The sequence below is a fragment of the Amphiprion ocellaris genome, chromosome 9 (assembly GCF_022539595.1).
Source record: "Amphiprion ocellaris isolate individual 3 ecotype Okinawa chromosome 9, ASM2253959v1, whole genome shotgun sequence".
Classification (NCBI taxonomy): Eukaryota; Metazoa; Chordata; class Actinopteri; family Pomacentridae; genus Amphiprion; species Amphiprion ocellaris.
This window is the reverse complement of record NC_072774.1, coordinates 21,584,209-21,596,895: the sequence shown is the minus strand read 5'-3', so window position 1 is coordinate 21,596,895 and position 12,687 is coordinate 21,584,209. Positions and strand designations below refer to the sequence as shown.

General features: G+C 39.7%; 1 protein-coding gene across 10 annotated transcripts in view; it reads left to right on the top strand.

The window, feature by feature from the left end:
* Positions 1–12,687, top strand: part of arhgef1b (Rho guanine nucleotide exchange factor (GEF) 1b) — a 42,708-nt gene that overhangs the window by 22,956 nt on the left and 7,065 nt on the right. For 4 of the 10 annotated variants that reach the window (XM_035945154.2, XM_023263652.3, XM_035945159.2 and 1 more), the window contains 17 exons: positions 1,573–1,713; positions 3,678–3,707; positions 4,654–4,765; positions 4,946–5,021; positions 5,269–5,298; positions 5,749–5,949; positions 6,995–7,136; positions 8,275–8,286; positions 9,090–9,254; positions 10,107–10,297; positions 10,424–10,570; positions 10,906–10,988; positions 11,250–11,375; positions 11,528–11,642; positions 12,069–12,169; positions 12,339–12,413; positions 12,504–12,579. In XM_035945154.2, coding sequence (XP_035801047.2) covers positions 1,573–1,713; positions 3,678–3,707; positions 4,654–4,765; positions 4,946–5,021; positions 5,269–5,298; positions 5,749–5,949; positions 6,995–7,136; positions 8,275–8,286; positions 9,090–9,254; positions 10,107–10,297; positions 10,424–10,570; positions 10,906–10,988; positions 11,250–11,375; positions 11,528–11,642; positions 12,069–12,169; positions 12,339–12,413; positions 12,504–12,579 — 1,823 coding nt within the window. Of the gene's footprint in view, positions 1–1,572; positions 1,714–3,219; positions 3,601–3,677; positions 3,708–4,653; positions 4,766–4,945; positions 5,022–5,268; positions 5,299–5,748; positions 5,950–6,994; positions 7,137–8,274; positions 8,287–9,089; positions 9,255–10,106; positions 10,298–10,423; positions 10,571–10,905; positions 10,989–11,249; positions 11,376–11,527; positions 11,643–12,068; positions 12,170–12,338; positions 12,414–12,503; positions 12,580–12,687 lie in introns of those variants that run through there. The other 6 variants (XM_035945155.2, XM_023263660.3, XM_035945158.2 and 3 more) reach the window with 6 other exon arrangements.

Genomic DNA, 12,687 nt, shown 5'->3' with positions numbered 1-12,687 from the left:
TAACCAAAATGTACATTCTAGAAATGTGGAGAGGTTGTTTAATGTTTCTCATCACTACTAAAAGACAAACTCCTTCTTGTGTTTGTTTTGGAGGTTTTAAATATGTTCAGTGAAATCAGCCAGTCAGTTTACCAACAATTAAGTCACCTTTAATCAGTATGAAGTACCAAAGTCACCTTTTTAGTTTTCCATTATGGTTGAGAAGAAATTAAAATGCCAGAATATCAGTAAAAAATGCAATTAGTTTTCTTGAAACTTGGTCAGTTAAATGATCATACCAATTCTTTTGCATGGATTGAGTCAGTAATTGCAACGCCTCATAAGTTATCATTACTTCAAACCATTTAGCAAAATAATTCATCTTTAGATTGATTTCCTTTGCTTGTATTCAGCGTGACTAACAAAAGCTTTAAAGAAAGAGATGTGAAATGTGCTTTTAAATTGTAATTAATCCGAAAGGAAGCCAGTAATGAATGTTGATACACGAAGGTGACACATGACATGACAAGTGTTCTGTAACCCTAACATGAACCACAGCAAGAACCAGCAACTCCTCAAATAATATCTTCGTTATGTGCAAAAATTGCACAAATGTAGATTTAGACCATTTTTCATCCTTTTTCATCCTTTTTCATCCTTCGTTCTTGTGTATATTGTATATATTATTGTTATTATAATTATTATCTTTACTGTACATATGAAAGCTTTTTGCTGCTGTAACACGGGGAATTTCCCCTGACGTGGGGAATAATAAAGGATTATCTTATCTTAAATGTAACTACCCTCCATGTTGCACACAGTGACTTACTCAAGACCTTACTTTCTCTCCCATATAAAATATGTAACATATATTGTATTATGTATAATTATGTTATATTATTTATTATTAGAGCCATTATACATTTATATTTCATTGTATTATAGATTTCCTGGAAGGACTTTTTATTATTGTGAATAGCATTGGCACAGACAGCTGAAAAGGTCATCTTGAGCTCTCTGTTTCCCATTTTATTTTTCAATAGTACTTCATCCTTGAGATCTCTATACGTAGGTCTGTTCTTTAACCTGAACAAAAAAACTATTAGAAGTGCTGCATCAGATTTAGATGCAGTGGAAACACACTGATCTTAGATGCAAGTAAAATCACACTAGAGCTAGAGATATGCTGGAGTTACAGGATGTATTTTTTGCATCCTATCCAAGAATGTAAGAGTCCACAGAGACCCCTCCAGCCTAAAATTTGTGTTTACTTGACTACTGTCCTTGCAGAGCGTCTACATGGCCGTGCAAGGGCGCCAGTGTACATGTTGAGCATTAGTGTTCAGATGCCGTGTATGTAGATGCCAACCTACTGTGCATGTATGAAATGCAGACTTCCCAGCACACTAGAAAGTATTATTTTAGCAACAACAACACATCTGTAGTATCCACCTCGGAAGACAGTAAACATATCGACATCCAGGAAGAGTATCATGTCAAATCAGTTATTACTTAGATTTACAGGGTTGCTCTTCAGCAGTATTTTTGATGAACTTGCCAATCTCCTGTCTCCTCCTGTTTTGTCTTGTCCAGGCAGAAGAGAAGGATGGGTATGACGCCCAATGAAGCTGAACTAATTGATGTGGAGAGTCACTATCCCACCGACCGCGTCCCAATGGAAATGAAGGAAAAGTCTGTGGCTGAGAACCTGCTGGAGAAGATGTCTGAGACACAGTGAGTGTTTATCTTGTGCTTGTGTGGAATTATTTTGGGCATTCAGCTTTCCCAAGGTGAAAGTCAGATTCTTTTCTGCTTAGACATGCACATGTAAACACTCGTGTAGCCATGAAAGTCTTTGTAGAATGGTGAATAAAAAAATAGGAATGACTGACTGACCTATAATAATTCATTAATGTAAAAACTGAAAGTTGTACAAGCATATATTCATACACTAAACATGTAAGGAAGAGAATGCCAAGAATGACTCCCAAAGAGTGTTTTTGTATGAGAAATGGTGACCAGACTTAAAATTCTGCAATCTCAATGTGCAATTTTCACACTTTTACAGAGTTGTTAAGGTATTACTAAAAGAAAATGCTTAAACAGCTATTGAACAGTGGCAAAGTTATTTGAATCTCCTCTCTGTTACTTGCTGCTTTACCCATGAAGAACATGACTCGTCTGTTAACTAAGGTGGCAAAGTAGATTTTTGTGGATGCGTTTCCACTTATGTTGTCGCAACACTTTCTTTAAAACAATACTGCCAACATCAGCTGTGCAGATGTCCTGTTCAAGACAAAGTAAAGCAATACAGAAGCTCACTGGACTGGAGCGCTGCAGAGAAAGTCATGATTGAAACAGAACACAACATAGCAAGAAGAAAACGAGGAGGCAGAGAGGAAAAGATGGAGTCTGCTGTGCCACGCTGGCAGGAAGGCTATCCACTGGCATTTTGCCAACTGCAGGGCGGGGGGGTAATACAGCGGAAAAGAAAAGGGGAGAGAAAGGGCCAGAGGGTTATCGATGCTGGATAGCTACTACCCTGGACATGGTTAAATAAAGAAAGCATGAGATCTAGGGGAAAGTTAATCTATCCTTGACCCCGTGGCCAGCTACAATGTGTTATCCTGTACAAGAAGCGAGTCAGACAGAGAGGGAGAGGAGGCCAGGGAGAGGGCAGAATACTGTCTAACTTCATCTTGTCAGGAGAGGTAAAAAAAAAAAAATGTACAGCAGAAATGAAAGAAGATGCACTGTGCACAAGCAGCACTCATCCTGTTGATAGAGCCACAATGTCAGTGGAAAAGACACAAAAAGCCTGCAAAGCAGGCTGTATCAAAGACATGATAATTCAGCTTTTGACACACTCAGTTACTATCACACAGTTGGATCTCTATTTCCATTGCACAAACGATTCATTCAGCTTCACTCCATTCATTTCTCCTGACAATTATCTCTCTATTCCTCGTACTCTCACAATGTCTCGCACTCTTGCACTCGGTCACCCCTCAACACACACACATTTCCCTTCTCACTTAACCACAACACAGCGACCTTGCCCCCTCTGTTTCTCATTGGTCTCTGTGATCAAAACAGGGCAACCGGACCATTTCATTGGATTATGCAGGGAAATCCCAGGGAAACCCCTCCCATCCTTTATGTTCATCTGAGTATCCAATTTCCACAGTCTTGCCTGCATGTTGCATCAGACAAAAACATGGTTAAATAGATATTTCCGCCGTGCTGGAGCATTTGACTTGGGATTCCCGTTGCAGACAGTGGACAGACAAACCGGAGCAGATTGTTTTAGACATCTGGAGACAGTAGTTTGACTTATTTCTAGATTTTGAAGTGTGCAAGTTGAGTTTTAAAATTGTTATAGCAGTAGGACGTAAAGGTTTTTGATGCATCTTTTTTTTGTTTGTTTTTTTTAGTTTTTTTTCCACCTTTTTTTAGACATTTTAGAATATGATCAATAGCTTTAGCTCTGAACACAAAACCAAAATAGTCAGTTTTGAGTTGGATCAAGAAAAGCGTAATCACTTTAGATTCCACCGGCCCAAAACAGAGTTAATACTCAGTCGAACAAGAGAAAGAAAAAATGTTACTTAAAAGAAAGAGGTGAGTTTGATGCTGCACCATTAGTAACACTCTTTCTCCCGTCTGTGGTGGACTGACACCTGTTTCTTCTCTTTCAGACCTACGATTGTCTCGGACGATGAAAAATGGTAAGTTAATGTCTTTTTATGAAGTTTAAAATATTTCTTGTGTAGAGGTGCTTGTGCACATGTAGTGGATTTCATCTGTGCATGCTTTCTCTCTACATGGGTGTGGTCAAACCACAAGATTTTACATATTATCCAAGTGCACCAAATGCACATTAAATTATATCCTATAGATAGATAAATTTTTTGGAAAACTGCCACTGCACTTGTTTTTAAATTGACTGCGATGCATTCTAAAATCTTGACTTGTTTTTTGTGTTTTTTAAAATTAAATCTTTCATACGTGAATTTGACTGAAAGAAATGATTACATCCACTCATGGAAGTCGTGTAGGATTTTCTCCCAAGATTGTAAACCCTCTGCAGTTCGTGTATTTTTTATTGCATTCCTTTGCTGTTGCATTTAGACAGCATGCTTTGGAAAACTGTGTGGTATCTTGTCATGTGAGAGACTTTTGTGTGCACAGCCCCAGGGTCTCCTCCCTTTCCCCACTCTTTTTATTTGTCCTCGACTCCTCCTTTGTATCTTTGTGTCCCCTTTTTTTCCCCCTCTCCTCACTCTTGTCAGCTCCTCCTCTTCATGCTCCTCCTCTGGATGATTTCAACTCCCTACCTCCCTTTACCCCTTGCTGCATTTGTCCATCCTTTTTTTTTATCCCCATGCTCTTGTCTCATTTACATTATCTATTTTTTGTTAGTCTCTCAGCATTACCATCAATAAGTCCAGAGACTATGCAAAGACACAGCTCTATCATTTTTAAAAAATACTTTATAGCAGCTTTTAATGTGAAGTAAAGGAAGGACATTTGCATCTAATTAAAAAAAATGAAAAGTTGATTTTGCTGTAGTTTTGTCAGGCAATTAAACAAGCTTAATTTGTTTAAATCTAGCAAACAGAACATCTTTATTATATATTTTTAATTAACACATGTCTCTAACTTCTCCTATAGCCAATCCATCTTTACTGCAGTGGCCTTCTACATGAAGCACCTTGGAGTTAAAACCAGGGCAGTTGACAGTAAGAAGTCTAGAGGAGGCTTCTTCAGGAGTAAACTGGTAAAGGTAAAGACCAATCATCTATGCAGAGGGAAACATCCTTATCCTTAACAGGCCAATAAATGCACTACACAGTCCTCATTAAACCTTTTTGTAGTAGCGTTTGTATTTTTATCGTCCTTATATATGACTTTAATTTGACCCTTTCCATTTCTTAGCTACTCTAACTGTTTTCTATCTTTTCAGAATAAGAAGGATGAATCTACAAAGCCCAAGCCCAGAGGGGTGTTTCCTGGCATCCCAAGCTGGATTGGAGGCAACAGTATGTATCTGCTTTTGTGTCTTTGCAAACATCAATATGTGCCCTTTTACACAATGATTTTGTATCTGTATTCAAATTCTGACCATTTTTAATGATTTATAAAGTATTCACAATCTCTCATCATACATTTTATATATTATAATGATGTTTGAAATTGATATTTGAAGTTGTGATATTTTCACATATTAATATCCATAAATGGTCTGAATATGAGAACATTTTGTCCTGCCCTTCTTTCCTGTTACAGCTGAGGTCAAACCTGAAACGGAGGCTAAAGGTACTAGCTGTTTAGATCCCATCCCTTCCCCATCCGACCCACCCACCCCTGTGAATCTGTAGAATGGTCACATCCCCAACTAATCAACCCATAAGCATGTCTGCATGTACCAAATCAATGTGGGATGAGCATTGTTTAGTTGATTTAGTGTTTCAGGGTGGTTGTTTGAAGAATTTGTTGCAGTGTATAGTTTGTAATCACCAGAAATCTTCACACATTACATATTCATCTCACTTGAAGGATTGTGGATGTTCCCCTGTGCCAAACTAACCCTCTCGTTTGCTACAGAGGCTGTGATTGCACCGTACTCATCTTGTCTGTTTGTCAGTCTCACTAAATCTTTGTCCCTATTTTTTATCTGGCTGAGGTGCTTTGGGTTGTGTTTTTTCTGCATCGGTGTTTTTTATACTTAACCTCCTGTATAACTGCCACTCTCTTTCCCCTCTTCAGCGGAAAAGGAGAAAGTGGCTCTGGATCGTAAAGGCCCTGCTCCTGGCAGAGGCTCCTTGACCGACCCTGCAGTCCCTGCCCTCCCTAGCAGAAAGGCTGGTTCCAGTGGAAGCCCTGCCTCACTGCCTGGACTAGAGATTAGTGATGGCTCGGGCAACAACATCAGCACTACCAATAGCCCAGAGTCTTTACACACTGATGGTAAACTTGCTCATTGACTTGGGTCTCGGAATTGATGTGTTAGACAAATCTACAGCCACTCATACAGCTATGTGACACTTATGTGGGTACACGTGCTTTAAGTAAACACTGCTGCTAATTTGGTCACAGTGACAGAGCTAACATGCTGAGACTTATCATCAGAGCTTAGATCATTAGCTCATGCTAGCAGTTGCTAAATATTGTAAAGATGAGAATTCAGGAGTCACAAAAGTCATTAAAAATTATCACATGAATGTCTGCACCAGCTTTTATAGCAATCCATTCAGTAGGTAGTCTTAACATTTCTCACTGAGACTAAAATCTAAACCCTTATGGTCAAACCTCTTGGGCTCATTAGTTTAAGTATGATTCATTCTTCAGAGACCATGAATATTTGTACATAATTTCAGAGCAGTTCATCCAGTAGTTTTTTCAGTCTGTATCAATGTGGTGGGCCGACTGAGCAACGTTGCCATCAATGAAACCACGTCTTTATTATATCTATCAACAAAATGCAAGCTATAATCTTTTAAAGCAGGACTGGGGATAGATGAATTGTGACATGGAATATGATTGGCCGACACATCCTGAAATTAAAAGTAACAAAAGATAAAATTTTAAGAGACAGCTTGGTGGCCTAACCTTGTTTTACAAGTCATTGCCCTCTGCATACTTTCATTTCATGTCGCCTTTGGTATTAATGGAATAAAGTGCCTGAAAATGCACTTTTTTCAGATTCATAATTTAATTACATTTTAAATAATGAAATGACAGTTTCTTTTAAAGCAGTTTATTGATTGCTTAACGTTAAACATATTTTAAAAGTCCACAATTCAGGGGTCTATATGGTATATATATTCAACTGATATAATAAATATTTGATAATTGCTGATGGTATGTATGTATTTGGGCATACAGACATTGAAATATTATTATATATCAGCCTTATAACTGATTTTAATATTTTTCTCTTGTAAAATAATATTAGATGAAAGCTTTTATTCGGCTGAAAAAATGACTAATATGTTGTTTTCTAATTTTCTAGGTCTTTCAAGCAATCGTTTAGAGCCCCCAGTACTGTCAGACGGGGGTGATGTTTCCCCCGTCGGGATTTCAGGTGGGCTAACCATTGGGGAGCCCAGCTCACCTTGTGACACACCCACAGACGAGACTGTGGAGAAAGACAGGTGAGAAGGACAGAGATGGTAATAAACAGAGTATTATCAGTGGAGTGAGATTATGACTGCAGTGCAGTGACTCACCAAGAGAATATTAAGCATATATAGGATTAGATGTTATAATCAGATTAGAATTAGCCTGTGTGGTAGGTGTAAACACCAACAACCAGGGATAAAATGGGGAAGTGAAATGAATTGCTCTCTGAGTTGCTCAGGCTGAGGGAGCGTGGTAAAACTCCCCCAGCAGTCTGTCCCTGCTGTGTGCTAGCTTTTGTCATGCTGCCCGTTGCTCGCTAGCTAACAGATCCTGCAGTTTTGGAAGGACCCTCACCAGGTGAACTTGGACCCAGATTTTCCCACCAGCCCTTTTCATTTCCTCTCCCTCATACCCTTTCTCCTTTTTCTTCCTCAATGGCATATATGCTGTCTTTCTGATATCATTCTGTCTTTTGTGTTTTTGTGTGTGACCTGCTGTGCATCTCCTTTTGTTTATAACGAGTTTTTGAATTTTTTATTTTTTATTTTTTTTGCTTATTGGCAGATAATGTATAATTCTGAATATCTTGTGCTTTTTTTTTTTTTTTTTTTGGATTCAGGTACATTTTGCCAACAGACCTGTGTCTCTTCTAAGCTGAGATGTTAGTAATAGTTACAACTTTAAAGCACCAATCATGAGCTGCAGGTGTTTATGTGACAGGTTTAGCATTAAAATTGTAATGTTTTGTCTGAATTTTGTTTCAAATTCTAAAAGTTATGAATATTGACAAGTTTGTCTTCAGCTAGGGTTCAGACAAGGAAGCTAATCTTCACATTGTGCTACTTACTTAATAGTCAAAACTCAACAATTCATTTAGTTCTGTTCTTTTTTTGAGCTCATTTTAGCTGCTCATGCCATGTGCTTTCCAAGGTGTCTATGTCTGTCGTGATCAGGACCCATCCTCTGTCCTGCTTGTCTCCACAGTATGTGCGGTTACATGTTGTGCCAGGGGCTTTGGCATCGTATTTGGCATGCTACTTGGAGAGTGGTTTGAACAGTTGTGTAGGTTGTTATGTTGGGGTGTGCATTTGCATGTTATGAGGTTTCTTTAGCTTGCAATAGTTGTGTATAAGCAAGTGTGTAACGATGTGGTGTCCCGTGTTTTTACAGACGGAAGACAAGGTGGGTGTCAGCGCCTTGACAGAGTCTTGGACATGCTTCAGGCCTTATACTGATCACATGTCACGCAAACGCAAACACAGAAGACAACACTCACATGCAACTACACCTCACATTCAACCTTGTACTTGTTTGCAGATATATAACACAAACATGGTTAAGTATTTTTATCCTGACTGTGAAGGAATTAGAAGTAGTTTGATTGTTGAGATCAGCTTGGATTATATTTAGCTGATGTGTATGCTCGTTGTGTGAAATAGGAAAGTTAATGGGACTGCCAAAGTTGTTTAACTGATTTTTTTTGCGCAGTATAATACACTGTGTAGAAGCAATGCATGGCTACTTTGTTAGCATACATTTGTAGATTGGCATTCAAGTGCTGCCATTTCTACAATGTAGAAAACATATTCTATGTTTCATTATCTAGTCAATATATGCATGACATGTCATGCATATTTGTCACTCATTTTCTCTGTCTTTAATGATGTGATTTCTTTTATCCATTTTGGATCATTTTTTTGTGTAAACCCTCCTCTGACTGAGCTCATCAATCATTCTTTGTAACCACAAAATTTACTCAAATTCTGTCCTTGCTCTCTGCATATGATTGATATTTCCTCTTTACTGTCTTTTGGAATCTCTGCTTTTCACTTTTATGCCTCCCTTTGTCTCTTCCATCTACATTTTTGTTTTCCTCTTTGCTCTTTCTGCTGCTTTTTTTCTTTTCTACCCATCGTTTCCCCTCTTTATTCTGTCCCTATCTTATCTCATACTCATCTCCCTCATCCTCTTCCACTCCTTCCCAGTAGGAAAGTGGGGCGCAGCGAGAGTGCACGTGTGGACCGGCACTCGTATCGGCGCCGTGGCTCTTCTCGGGCTAAACAGTCTCGCTCCCGTAGTGATGTGGACCTTCAGCCACCTTCTACCACGACAACACCAACTGCCCTGCTCACCCCCCAGCAACTCCATCCGTAAGATGGGCAAAGCCCCTCTTAATGCCTCTTTGGCTGGAGAGGTGCACAGCAGGGACAGACAGCATGTCAAATACTGACAGAGAAAACAGCTACACTGAAGGACTCTCAAAATAATCAGGACGCACTTAAACAGTACCATAAGCAATTGGTTGGTGGTATGTTTAAGTGCTAGGCTGTTCTTCACCCTTTGATACACAACATGGGTCAAGAGATACACATTTTCAATTGAATATGGGTCACTTTTGACCCATGTTGTGCATCAGAGGGTTAAAGGTGGGCTTACTTGCCCTAACCGTCTGGACTCAGAAGGGAAGGTCTTGAAAACACTCAAGTATCCTGAGTAAGCTGACAGAGATCAACATCAGTCAGAAAATGCATTTCTCTGTATTGTCAACTCATTAATACAATAATCAAAAGTGAATTTAAGTTTTATTCTTGAATCACTTAACATTGTGATTGAAAGATTTGGTACCACTACCAGTTTATGATGGTAAACTATCAATAGCTAGTGGACTAGATGACTTTGCAAAACAGCATCTTAACACACACTCAAAAATACCAGACTAGCAAGCTACAAGATTAACAACACATGCATTGGTAGCTCATCTGTGAGGTATTTGTCAAGCTTTTTAACTTCCTTATATTATTTAATGTCTTGAAATTCCTGGTATACATTTAGAAAGACCAGCAGTTTTTTTGATAGCTAGAGTTGTGCCACAGCCAACAACCTTCACTTGTGTTGCCAGAGTGTGTCTCACATCACTTGGTAGGGTCGTGGGTCCTCACTTTTGGTTTAATTTGTAATACATATTCTAAACTGTTTCTTCTTGCACTCCATTCATTTGTTAGTGTTGATGGAACAGTTTTAGTTCCTGAAGGACCTGGCCACTCCCCCACCTGTCCCTCACCACAGCTGGAGGAGATGGAGCCACGTCTCTTGGAGTTTGAGCAGGACCCGCCCAACTGGAGAGAGCTGGCCTCTCCTGAAGCCTTGTCCAGCCTCAGCAAAAAGGAGACTAAAAGGCAGGAAGTTATTAATGGTGAGAAGAAGACAGATAAAGAAGATGACAATAACACGATAAGAAGAAAACAAATGTGCATTAAAATGAGCCTGTATGGACTATTTTTTGCATCACTTATTCTGTACCTACTTTCTCCCTTGTCAGAGCTGATTGCTACAGAGCATGCCCATGTGAGAATGCTAAGTGTCCTTCAGATGGTCTTCTCCAAACCATTGGAGAGACAAGAACTCCTGGCCGCTACTGAGCTGGCTGCCATCTTCCCCAGCCTCGATGAGATCATTGAAATGCACTGTGAGTGCTGCTGCAAAGAAGGATTTCTGAAGTGTTTTTATCCTCCCAAAGTCAGACACATTAAATTGGCTCCTTCCCTTCCACCTGTGGTCCAATTCCAAAATTTGTATCTGTTTAAATTCAATCGCAGCATGCACAATATTTACAGTACCCAACTTCTTTCAGTGCTGTTGGGATTTGTATTATCGCTGGTCTTGTGTGTCTGTGTCTAAATTTGTTGCTCACACCAATAGTTTCATGTTAGACATAGCATGCCTAGTGCTCATTAACCTGCTAGGACATTTAGGAAAGACACTCAAAGCCAACTATGTGTTTGTCTCTGGCTCTTATCTCAGATAACTTCTACGAGAACCTGAAAAAGCTGCGGCTGGATGACAACTTCATAGTTAAATCCATCAGCACCACAGTGCTCAACAGAGTGAGTCCCCATAATGTATCTTTTCTGAAATTATATCTGTTCAAAATAGGATTTTGCGGTTTTAGTAAATGCTGAAAGATGTCTATAAGAAAATATTGACTATAATATCAGCACAGTTATATTTCTCATCTACCTTTGATGTTTACACCTTTCAGCTCTTCTTCAGTTTGTACTTCTCTTTATTCCTCTCATTTTATTTACTCCTGGATAGCACAACACCATGTGTGAGCTTAGTGTTTTCTGTCTGTCTGTCTGTTTTAGTTCGGTGGTACAGAGGGTGAGTGGTTTCAGAAGCTGACAGCCCGGTTCTGCAGTCACCAGTCATGGGCCCTGGATCAGATTAAGGGCAGACAAAGGAAAGACCCACGCTTCAATTCCTTTATACAGGTAACACACATACACACAGAAAACTGACTGACTGCCCAAAAATAAATCCTCAGTAACCTAACAGAGACATCCATGGATGCACTCACAGAGACAAGACCATGCAAGAAGTCACGTAAGTGGTCTCTTTCTGACTCTGTGTGCATTTATCCCAGGAGGCAGAGAGTAAGCCCCAGTGCCGCAGGCTGCAGCTCAAGGACATTATTCCTATAGAGATGCAGAGACTGACCAAGTATCCATTGCTGCTGGAGAATATTGCAAAGAACACAGGTGTGTGTGTGTGTGTGTGTGTGTGTGTGTGTGTGTGTGTGTGTGTGTGTGTGTGTGTGTGTGTGTGTGTGTGTGTGTGTGTGTGTGTGTGTGTGTGTGTGTGTGTGTGTGTGTGTGTGTGTGTGTGTGTGTGTGTGTGTGTGTGTGTGTGTCTGTCCTAGGCCTGCTTGTTGCTCTCTAGTTTGTATGTGTCAGTATGCATGTACTTAGGTTGATATCGATATATTGATACTCTGTGTGTGTGTGTGTGTGTGTGTGTGTGTGTGTGTGTGTGTGTGTGTGTGTGTGTGTAGGTGTGTGTGTGTGTGTGTGTGTGTGTGTGTGTGTGTGTGTGTGTGTGTGTGTGTGTGTGTAATTTGTGGCTTTTGTTTGGGCTCTGCTGTGAAAACTGTGTTTTCCTCACCTCTGTTTTTGGTCTCTCCACAGAGAACCCAACAGAGAAGGAGAGCATCCAGCAGAGTGCAGAGTGCTGCAGAAAAATCCTCAACCATGTCAATGAGGAGGTCAAAGTAATGGAGAACCTGTTGGTAAGAGAGACACAATCCACCACTCAACAAACTGTTATGTATTAATTCAGCACCAACTGGGGTCAAGTAAATTCATTTTAAGACTTCTGAAAGTTTCTGCTTGTTAGGCTACTGCTGCTTCAGTGCTGGGCTGTCAGATAGACCCCCTAATTTCTCTTTCTGTTCCCAGACTGTGAAGGACTACCAGCGTAGATTGGACACATCAGGTCTTAAACCCAGTAACGAACTTTATACAGAATACAAGGTAAGTTTCTTTCAATATAATTTATGAGAGACTGCATACAGATTTTTGTTTACAAGATTTTGTTATTATTAACCCATTTGTCTTTAATAGAACATTGACTTGACTCAGAAGAAGATGCTTTATGAAGGCCCACTGACCTGGAAAGTCACCAAAGAGAAGGCTATTGGTAAATACTGTATTTACTCGTGGTTACATGAAATGCATTTTTGATGCCTTGCTTTTTCACCAACATGGTCAGGAATCTCAGAGATTTAAAAATGTTGCTGAACTTTTT